General features: G+C 36.9%; 1 protein-coding gene across 1 annotated transcript; it reads right to left on the reverse strand.

Moving 5' to 3' along the window:
- Nucleotides 1–3,639: 3,639 nt before the first annotated feature.
- LOC102865415 (histone-lysine N-methyltransferase 2A-like) lies at nucleotides 3,640–10,455 on the reverse strand (the record flags this gene model as incomplete). The annotated part of the gene is made up of 3 exons (XM_006903455.1): nucleotides 3,640–3,867; nucleotides 5,068–7,736; nucleotides 10,386–10,455. Coding segments are annotated over 3 exons (2,967 nt in total), but the record flags the coding sequence as incomplete, so codon positions are not given.
- Nucleotides 10,456–11,559: the final 1,104 nt, after the last annotated feature.

Genomic DNA, 11,559 nt, shown 5'->3' on the forward strand with positions numbered 1-11,559 from the left:
CATACATGTTGAAAAGGTATGGAGATAGGATGCATCCCTGGCGTACACCCTTCCCAATTTTGAACCATGCAGTGTTACCCTGCTCTGTTCTGACTACTGCTATGAGATTACAAAAATTATTGAAGAAATTAACTACTTAATTGAAAGTTTCCTCTTCAAAGAAATGTTTAAAAACTTTTTATCTAAAAAAATAATTTTTTAGTCCAGTACAGCACTAGTAAACCTACAGTTAAGAAATAGGTACTACAGTACTTCCTATACTTCTTACTTTCATAAAATGTAAATTCTTACTGTAAACACTTTTATGAGTTAGAAAAACCTAATACTGAACATAATATAGGATTTGTGAAACTTAGTTTCAAATAAATTTCAGGTATGAGTTTCAGAACTTTAGGAAATAATATTACAAATAAATAAATTTAAAATGTGATCAAAACTCTAACTAAACCAACAAATACAAAATTCTAATACAGTACTGGAATACACAATTTGAAAAAAACGTACATTTTAGTGGGGCAAGGGGAAGGAAAAGGTATTAAAAGTTGTAATTGCAAAATATACTTTGAGACAAAAAGCACGTCAATAAAATGGGTAATGGTAAATTACTTCAAATGCTTAAAAAATTAGTGTAGCTTTTTTAGAATTTTGGGGGGTCATGCCAATTCTTTCACTGGCGTGAGGAGAGTGATGGGTCTGGAAGGGAGGCAGGGACTAGTTGAGGGGCTCAGTTTTAGCACTTATATATAAGTGATCTTAGACAAGTCATTTTTCTGTATCTCAATTTATTTACTGTAAAGAATAAATGAGAAAATTTACATAAAGTCACTTGGAAAACTCTAAAATACAGTATTTTTGTGGTTGAAAAGTTACACCTCTAAGAAGCCAAAGATCTGCCCAAGATCATGCACTTAGCTAAAAAGAACTTATTCTGTAAACTGGACCTACCATTTAAAATGAGAAAAACAATTATTTAAATAAATCTAATAAACCACCTGTGGCTACAATCCCAGAGGTGCACAGTTCGAATCCACCAGATGCTCTGCCAGGGAAGGAGGGGCAATCTCCTCCTGTACCAGTCAGATCTGATTTGACGGTACACGCACACAAAAATAATAAAATAAAAAAAAATTTAAAAAAAAAGAATATTCTTTCAGCTACTAATAACACCATGCCCATTTTCAGATAACTCAAGTTTCTGTTCATTCTTTTCCTACATATCCTCAAGGAATAACCTGCTGGTAGTCAATGCATTTAACAAAGGTATCGTTGAATTTCCCGGCACTCACCTAGGATATACATTGCTAAGTACATGACATTTTGTATTCCATATGCTGCAATGGCCAACAATCCAAGAACTTCATATGCAATTGCCAATAGGTAAAGTAACAAAGTAATGAGTTCATTAATATTTTAAAAAGAAAGAAAAGCGTAAGCACTGCTTTCCTCATTCTAAAAAACTTCAGTCGGTCATGTTTCCATTATTTCAAACTCCACCAAGCATACCACCACCATCCTAACTGGATGTGCTTCAAACAACAGCTATGGGCGAGCTGTGAATCTGTGATCTGACTAACTGCCAATGTTAACGTTTACAGGTATTTTCCCCAGCAACTCATTTTTTCCTTCTGGCTGGCCTTGAAAGGCATGGATGAGTGCTCAAAGGGGACTACACATCTATTCAAGAATTTTCTCTTCCCTTGAAAATTGTCTGTTGATTTCTGGAAGGATGATTTAAAAAAGAAAGAGTATACATTGACATTGTTTAAAGAATCCACATAGGCTAGCCAAACAAAGCTATCAATTACTAAAGAGTCCATCTTCTAACTCTACTTGAAATTCAACATAAAAGGCCTCCTTCACATCTCCTTTCTAAGGTAGAATGTTCATCACATCTTAGGGATGTAACTAACAATTTTTTGGGTTTTTTTACCTTAAAAATCAACATAAAACCAAATCAAACACACTGACACGGGGTCAAATCATAATACAACCTGTAAGCTCCCTCAAATTAAGTAAAACCAAACTGAGATAACACTGGGGGGGAAATACAGCACAGGGTGCTACCGCAGAAGTCAGCACACAGTACAGGCTTCTCATCTCACTCCCTTCAGACAGCAGGATCCCTGGAAGACACAAAGTAACTGCTACCCGTTTTGTCTTAAAAAAATTTAGCAAATAAAAATCTAAGAAGCTATGTCTATCAAAATGAATACAACTGAATGGTGATTGACACTGTGGTACTGTAAGCCTGTGCAGCCCTGGAGAGAAAATACAAGAAACATCAACCTTCACAAGACCAGGTGTTGCTGGGAACAGGATCCAAGCCTGTATTCACTCACACATACTTTCTTTTCAATATGGCCTGTGATGGCACATCTCAAGACAGAGCAGAGAAGAGCCATCAAACCTGTTTTCCTTCCATCATTTAATGATGTTTTTAAAGACTAGATGGCCAAGTTTTCAATACCTTCTTAACTTCAAAGACAAATACCTTTGGCCAAGCAAAACACTGCATGTAATGTTAAATCTTAAACTCCAGGGACTGAGCCAGTAATTAAGCCACCTGAAGTCTCTCTTTTTAATGGAAATCTAATTGTAAAAAGAAGAAATCTATAAAATTTATCTCTACACCTAACCCTACGTCTGTCTTGGAAGAAGTGCAACCAGAATATTCCTCAGAAGTGAGGATGGTATGCGGTCACATACTTTTGTCCATGTTATCAGTGCCTGGAGAAGGACCTATCATGCATGATAAATTACAGTCCTTCAAAGAGATGGACTGAGTCCATGGCTTCAACAGGCTCATCAATAACAGCAGCGATTCTGAGGATACAGAAGATGAGTCAGTGTTTCACCTCCTGGTACACAGCGTTCCTCGGAGTGAAAAACGACTCTACAGCACCTTACTCTAGGAGAGCCAGTGATTTGGAAACTCCCAAGTATAACCTTACTAGTAAATTCTATTTTATTCATGAAGAGTTCTGGTAGCCTAGAGGTAAGGCAAGAAGCTGCCCTGCAATCCCGAAAGCACATGGTTCAAATCCACCAGGCTGCTCCATGGGAAGAAGATGGGTAAACTTTTCCTGTGTTATTAACTGCTTTTTTTTTAAATTTTTATTTTATTATTTTTGTGTGAGTGTACCGTCAAATCAGATCTGACTGGTACAGGAGGAGATTGCCCCTCCTTCTTCAGCGGAGCATCTGATGGATTTGAACCACACACCTTCGAGACTGCACTGCAGCTTCTTGCCACTAGGCCGCCAGAGCTCCCCAACACGCAGATGTTTTAAATAATTATTCAAATGTTTGAAAATGCTTGTAATTCACACTATGATGGGAATAAAAATTCAAACACAGAAACAAAGCACAATCTAACCTAAAATCAAGAATATGAACTGAATGCCTCTAAAAGTTCTCTAAACTTCTAAATTTTACATGAGCAGCTACCAAGCATGTTCCCACTCCATCTTCCTTCCCTCTCTCCTTTACTCAGGTCAGACTTGCATCACAGTCAAAAAGCCTTATCTCTGATTTGTTCTCCCTCACATCCATTTCCTCTAATAAAATCCTTGCACATTTAATTTCGTCTTGCTTTTTTCAAAGGACTCAGAGTAATATATATTATTATAAATAACCTACTGGTATACTTGAATGATTACTGAGCAAACTGGTTGCCATCTCTGACCTACCATCATTCCCCATGGAAGACAAAATTTTTTCTCGTTCTTCCCATGGTAAGGCACTCAGGGTGGGCATGTCATCGGGAAATACAGCTCGTTTTCGGCCAAGGGCAACAGCAGCTCTTCTGCAGACATGTTTAATCCGGGGTCCACGCACAGAAGTCTCTGATGAATCACTTTCTTGACCCTGAATATAAGGCAAAAACCCAAATAATAAAACCACAGGTAATATAATTATGTTGACCTCAAGGTGTTGTTAATTTATCATAATCTAGATTCAAAACATTAATATACAAGTTCATTATTAACTGACAGGTCTTATGAACACAGAAAAATCAATTATTTCTATATCCTAAATTGGTGGCAAATGAGGCTTCTAAAACAAACAAAAAAATCAACTAAGTTTCTATTTTTAATTACATATCTTCAAATACCCCTAAAAATTCAATCTGTGAGTCTATAATAATACAAAAATATTTGGTCTGATATAATGAGAGTTTATCTTAACTACAGACTATGTCTTTTATTTCCCCGGTTAACAGAGAAAAAGGAGGAAATAACCTATCAATGGGCATATGGAGTCATGACTCCAAATAGAAATACCCCAAATTTTAAAGAGCAGTTGCTCTAACACTAATGATGCAAACCAAAACACATCCAACGAAAGCCATCTCTCAGTGGAAGAACTATGGCATGCAAATATAGCCGAAGAATCAAAGTCTGTGGCCACATAATAGGTTTGAATAAATATGCATCTAGTACATGACAGCTTCTGTTTTTTAAAGAATCTAAAAATTGGTGAGTTTTCTCAGGGAAGGCCAGTGACTTGCTCTGTTTAAGCTATGCTAATGATTGTAAAAATCTGTCTTAACTTACTATCTTCTTAATTGTCCAACTGACTTCTAGTTTTCAGGTCCCATAATAACATCTAGCATCCATTGCTCTAATCTTCACTAATGTTTCCCTCTAGTTCTTTTATCTTATCAGAGATGGTAAAACCATATGACATTAATAACCATACACCATCTAAATTGCAGATTTTTTAATGTCAAACCTGTACAAATGGCTTGACCTCCACTATAATGTGCCCTAACCTACCTTTCAGCCTCTATCCATCATTATTCCATGTGTACCAATTCATCTACTTACTGTTCCTTGAATACGTTTTCGATTTCAACCTCTACCCACACTGTTCACTCTAGAAAGTTTCTCCAGGCATTCTCTATCAAAATCCTATCAGTCCTTAAAGGACCATAGCATATACCACTACTTTCATACTACTTTTCCTAATGCTCATAACTGAATATAACGGAAACACTTAATCTAAGACTTGCCCGTAGAAGAGCTTGATAAACCTGACTTTAAGAGGCAAGGTAGAAGAGAGTACCTGTGCTTTGGGTTGGTCAGTTTGCTTAAGACTCTTACTCTTCTCAATCTTGCAGAGCTGGGCTTTGGCCTTTTTTAGGAGGCTGGCAACCCTCTTGTCAGTCATTGGAAGCTTGTCTGCCTGAGCCAACATGGAGCCTATGGAGGAAGTGGAATGTTTAACAGTGCTAGATGAAGGAGTGGAAAGGCAGAGGGTTTTCTCCTTCTCCAGGGATGGGGCAGTTGGGTCGAGGTCCAAGTTGGTTTTTTCCAGATTTCCTCTCCCTTTCTTTATAAGTATTTTGGTTTTGACAGCTGTTGTATCCCCAAGAGTCACAGAAGTAATATCAGTCCCAGAATCAAGTGATGAAGACTTCTTCCGCCCAGTTGTTTTTTTGGCAGAAGAAGAAGTGGCAACATCTTCACCAACAAGAACCTTCTCTTTGGAAACCCTACCCACAGGATACAAAGCAGAACTACTCTGAATTTCTGATCCCTTTTTCCTTTTCTCTTTCCTTGATTCCCGTTTATTTTCTTTTTCTCTCCCCCGGTCTCTCTCTCTACTCTTGTCCTTCTCCACGCTCTTGTCAGCATCTCGATCTTTGGACAGCTCCTCAGGGGCCTTGTCTTTGTTTCTCCCTCTTTCCGTCTGAGAGCCTGGGGTGAACCAAGGGAAGAGAGGAGTAGGACTACTTGATGAAAATGGCTCGGCTTGAGCACTAGTCTGCTTCCTTGGTCTCTGATTTTTCTCTGTAGATTCCCCAGACTGAGTCAGGGAATGAGAAGGGAAAGTAAAAGTTGGGTTTAAGGCACTAGTGGCAAGAGGACTAACAGAAATGCTCAACGAAGAAGAGACAGAAGACGGTGGGGTGAGAGGTGACAGCTCAGAAGTACTAAGCCTTCCACTTCTTGTCCTCATGGAGTGAGAAGGAGATCTTGGTTCAGATCGAATAGGGCTAAACACTTTCCTTTTTCTTTTTCTATTAGATACTCCTGAAGATGTTCCAGCAGAAGTTCGATTACCAGGCAAGGTAACAGACTCAAATATTCTAGAGTGAGCCTCACTTGGAGTAAATCTCGGAGCTCTCAGAAGAGGGCTCCTTTTGTGCATCAAACCTTGTGCATCAAACCTTGTTCCAGGATGGAGTGGTGAAAACAATCGGGCTGAAGCTGCTGTACCAGACGTAGAAAAACCAGATGCGAAGCCAACATCCTCAGGAGTCAGTGGAGGGGGTCGGAAATTATCAAATATTGGTTTGCGAATCAGACCTTCTTTGGCATACTTTGCTGAGGAAAAGTATTGTGGCTCTGATCTAGAATGCTTCAAAGAAGTCCACCTAAACGTTGGTTCTCGCAAAATAGATTTTCGCTTCTCTTGCATGGGAGCAGCAGAAGTAGGCAAAAACGGTGATGCTAAAGGGATTGTTGGAGGCATTAGCCAAGGTGTGTGGTCAGAGATACTGGAGGCTGGCTGCAGAGGTGGGGGCGGAGTAAGCAGAGGTGGTGGTGGAGAGGAGGAGGGCTGCTGCTGAGGAGCATTTTGTAGAGCTGATAATTTTTTAGTTGTTCTAGATCCAAAACTTCTCTCGGAAACGGAATACCTCCTGCTTCTCCTATCATTATTATCATTTTCTGGGGACTGGGAAATAGGCAGTGGAGTATGAACTTCGGGGGTTTCGCTGCGCTCTTCAGGAAGTACCTGAATCTCCTCAGAGGCCTGAGAATCTGTGGAGGTATCAACACTGGGGCTACTAGATCGGGAAGAGTCTGAAGACATCTGAGAGGAGTGCTGAGAAGCTGCGCTTGATTTTTCAGAAGATCCACAGGAAGTGGCACTGAATCTACTGTTCGGTGTAGACTCGAGTCGGGCAATTTTAATTGGTGGGTCATAATCCTCATCCTCTATAAACCGACGAGGGGTTTTAATGATCCGTGAGGAAATGGCGCTGACAACAGGCATGATGAACTGTCGGATATTTTTGACCTGTGTTTTCACTTTTCTTCCTTGCAGTTGAGCTGCTTCTTTTTCAATTTTCTTTTGAGCCCCCTTTTTTGCCTTTTGTAAGAGTTGCTTAGCAATTGTTGCATCTGTCCTTTTTGAAGAAGGAATAATCCTAACAGTTGGTTTAATCCTTCGAGGGCTTTGTCTGACAACAGTCTTATCTTCTTTTGTAAGTGGAGGTGTACCTTCCTTGTCTTTCCGAACCTTCTGGGGCTTCTCCAGTTCAGAGTTAATGAGGAGACTGGAAGGGGTTTTTATCCTTTCTGTTGATGGAGGTCTTCCTCGCCGTCGCACAATTTGTACCCCCTTCCTTCCTATTTGAAGCTTCCCTGTCTTAAATTTAGACTTGAGAGGAGAGAGTTTACCTGCTCTTAATTTTTTAATCTTTGTGGCTTGCTGAAATGTAGCAGAAGGTGTCCGTTTAATTTTTTTCAGGCTATCTTCTTTATTTCCCTTTGGTAACTCTGAAATGTCCTTTCCATGCGTTATTTTGATTTTTACTCCAGGGAAGGTGGGAGGTCTTCCTCTCTTCTTTTCTAAACTTTTGGAATCTTTCTTCTTTATTTTCTCTCCAGATTTGGTCTCTGATTTATTTAGAGAGGAAAACATGGATGGATCTGAGAGGATAGCTGAATTTCGGTCAGAGCCACTTCTAGGTCTCCCACGAGGTTTTCGAGGACTAGTTTTAACTGCGTATAGAAATTAAACAATGAAGAGCATATATTTAGCTGTGTAGTTCAGGTCTTAACTAAGCTGAATATAATTTAGCACAAGCCATTTTGTACTGAACTCTTCTTGTGTTAATATAACATCTTAATTATGTTTAGTTTCTTTTCACCAAAAACTTGTTTCAAAGAAATCAAGTAAATAACACTGTACAAAAATTAAGACAATTTTTTAAAAGTTTTTAATTCCAATACTGATATACAAACTAGTCTTTTTTTACAAATTTAGACGAACAAAAGTTTTTTCCTGAACTCAAAATAGCCCATATTTTTTAAAAGCACTTTTTCATACTTAACCACCAAGATCAATATTTAAGATCATGAAACCATGTTTATAGTAAGTAATCTCACAGCTTCAATACAGAATTTTTACTTTAAATTAAATATAATGGCATTGCTCCTATCAGTCATATACCTACTCTCACAGGAAAATGTTCTTTGGCAAATCAGCTTTCTCTATACAAAGTAAACTAAAAAAATCTTACTGAACAGAAAAGTTAATGAGTTAGAATAAGTTCAGTGAACTCAGTGACATGTGAACTAATCAGGGAAGTGAATGAAATATTAATTAAATGAAGGAAGTCAAACTCAATACTGTCGAACTGGAATCAACTCACAGCTGACTCTGCAGTGGATTTTCAGAGGCTATAAATTGCATGGGAAGAAACTGTCCATTTTTCTCCCTCAGAGAAACTGATGGATTTGAAGTGCCTGCCTCTGAGTTGGCAGGACAACTCTGTTATTTACTAGGTTACAAGAGCTCCCTTAGGCTCTTAAACCAGTTAGCTCAAATTTTTAAAAACCAGTGTAATTCTATTTGATGTAAAAAATGAACTGATAATTTACTAAATCAAGTTTCTTTTATTTGAAATAAAATTAATTTTCCAATTTATAAACCAACTCAATCTGTTCAGTAAGAGATTTAAGAAGACTATACACTGCATAATTTTCCTAATGTTATTATGAGTTGTCAAATTCTATCACACTTCTCTTTCTTCTTGATTTTTCAATGTTTCATGACTCAATATTATTCAGAAATTAACATCTCCCCTAACACCAAAAGAGATTTATGCCATTATGGGTATTTTAGACTAAGGAGCCAGTCTTCTAACAAAACAGAAATCAACTTAGGTCTTATTCTTGAGCTTTCTATATAGAAATGCTTTCCCTAGCAATTAACTTATGAAATTTCCTAAGTAATTAAGGATTCACAAATCCTTCTAATTACAACAAAAGTAATAAACTAGACGACAGCAAAGAAATTATAATTTATTTCTTAATAAAGCATATCTAGATGGCTCCACTATTAAAAGTAAGATTAACATTTAAAGTAGATGGATAACCAGGAAGGAAAAATCCCCAAAACTTAACAAAATCATAAAAAAGTAGACAATTAACCAAACAACTATTCAGAAGTACATCACAAAGTTCCTTATTATCCTAGTATACTTGAATCTTGTCACTCTGAGGGATTTAACAATTCTGAAAATGTTTGCTAGCCAATTTTTTAAAAAAGAACTTGTTGGATTACGAGACTAAGCAGAACAGACAAGGTCCCAGTTCTGCTATTAATTTCCACAATCCACTGCACATTCCTAGAACTCTGAACTTAATTATAAATAAGTGCTCATTTCCGGGGCCTAATGTTTGTCATGTCTAAATGAAGAATTGGACCAGATGATCCCTCTTAGTCTCTTGCTGACGGGAGGTTTAAGATTTTATCACATCTTAAACACAACACTGCTACTGTCTAAACAGCACAAATACTGGGACACTACTGGCTAATGCCTCCCAGTTATGAGTGGAAATACCACCACCACTTCGCTGGTACTTAACTTGAAAAACTGTCAACTTACATGTTTTAATTATATTACTTTAAAACATACAGTGACACCATGGAATGAACTCCAAACACTAGTGAACATCACAAACCAAATCAATATAAGAAAGCAAAACCATAGCCAATAATATTCAATTAGATTTTTTTTTATCAATATAACATGAAAGAAAAATATACAAGTCAGGCAGCACATCTGGGGAATGCATTTTCCACCAAAAGAATTCTGGTCTTCTCTTTATTTCCACTGTCTTGAATTTTAAGATACTCTTGTTATTTTGCTGAGAACAATAACAAGTACTGCTAACAAATGGAAACAGTCTCATAATATTTTTACTTTAATATAGCCTTTCAAATATGAACTGTTTTGTCCTTATTTATTTAAAAATAGTAGACAAAATTCCAGCTGTAAAAAATGGCCAAATTATTAATAAAAGCATATATATTACCATGTAATATAAAAGATGCAAATCTGGCAATGGTTTTAGTAGGTTATCGTCAATTTGTCTACCAAGTTTTTTCCATTAATAGGAAACATCTTTCCTTTGAAGTGGTTACGAGAGAGCTAAATACTAAAGAAGAAACCAAATATGGCCTGACAAGAGTCCATCAAAGTCTAATTCATAAGTCATTTCTTACTTAGTATGAGGGAATAGGAATGATGTTTTTTTTAAAAAAAAATCAGTATTTTAGATAATTTTCACATGCAAAGAAAGCCAAGGGAAATCTCAAACACCTACAAAGCCTGAAGGCATCATGTGTTTAACTGGCCATACCTGATGGAGACCTTGTAGGACTTCGCACTCTGACTTCTTCATCTGAGCCAAAACCTAAGAACTGCTCATCCTACAACAAAGGAAAATTATTTTAAAATCAGAAGCAAAACTCATAATCTGAACATATCCCAAAGAAATACCCAGAGGAGATATAAATTAATTTGGAAAATTAGCCTCTATTAATCATCATTATTCAAATGGATACTATAAAGTCACTAATATTGAAATAAATGGACCTACCCATACAGCTCCATTACAAACAAATAGGAGCTGAATAATACACTGAAATACCATCTTTGGTGCATAGTACACAAGAATCAGTCCTAAATTTCAAAATAGATACAGCCCAAAACAATTAAAGAGTTACTTTAATGCAGGTAAGCCAATCAGTGCAATGTCAGAATTATACAGCCCCAATAAAACAAACAAATGCTTTTCAACAAAGTAGTTAAGTCAAAGGAATAACATAACCATAATCTCTTGTCTATTAAATGTTAAGAGACTGAAAGTGCCATAATTGTCAGTTCCTTAACTCAGGAAATGACCTTTAGATGTGATTTATATAGGTTTGAGATTCAAAGGATTCTCATCAGGTATTTTATGGCATTTTGAAATGCCCTGTGATAAGAGACTTAATGGTGGGCAGCAGCATTTGTGAAAGGGATCATGAATTGACCATACACAAGGTGAAATTCAATTACTAAACAACTTAAGAAATACCATATTTTCACTTATCAAAGACAAAGGCAAAAACTTTTCCTACCTCTAAGCTTACTCTGCCTTTAAAAACAAACAAACAAAAAAAACCCCTAAGGATTCCTTTGACCTATTTTGGACAACTTCTCAAAACAAATGGTCTACTTAAACTCACTAACAGACGCACATTAACTAAGAGGTCTTTCTAGAGAATAAGATACAGAATTTCAGATTTCAGAAATAAGTAACATAAAATAAGACCAAAATAAGGAATAAAGAATAGATTTTCTTGTCTCTCCAATTTATACTGAAAGGCAGACCCCAGTCTGTGACCCAGATTTTAAAGCACCAAAAATTAACATTCAAAAGATGAGAATGAACAACAGTATCTGTAAATTTTCTAATAAAGAGTCATTTACTCAGAGTTAGGTGCAAATTTCAACCATGCATATACTGAAAGAGAAATGTAACGTCTTGG

The sequence above is a fragment of the Elephantulus edwardii genome, unplaced genomic scaffold (assembly GCF_000299155.1).
Source record: "Elephantulus edwardii isolate Elephantulus edwardi_28Jun2011 unplaced genomic scaffold, EleEdw1.0 scaffold01274, whole genome shotgun sequence".
Lineage (NCBI taxonomy): Eukaryota > Metazoa > Chordata > Mammalia > Macroscelidea > Macroscelididae > Elephantulus > Elephantulus edwardii.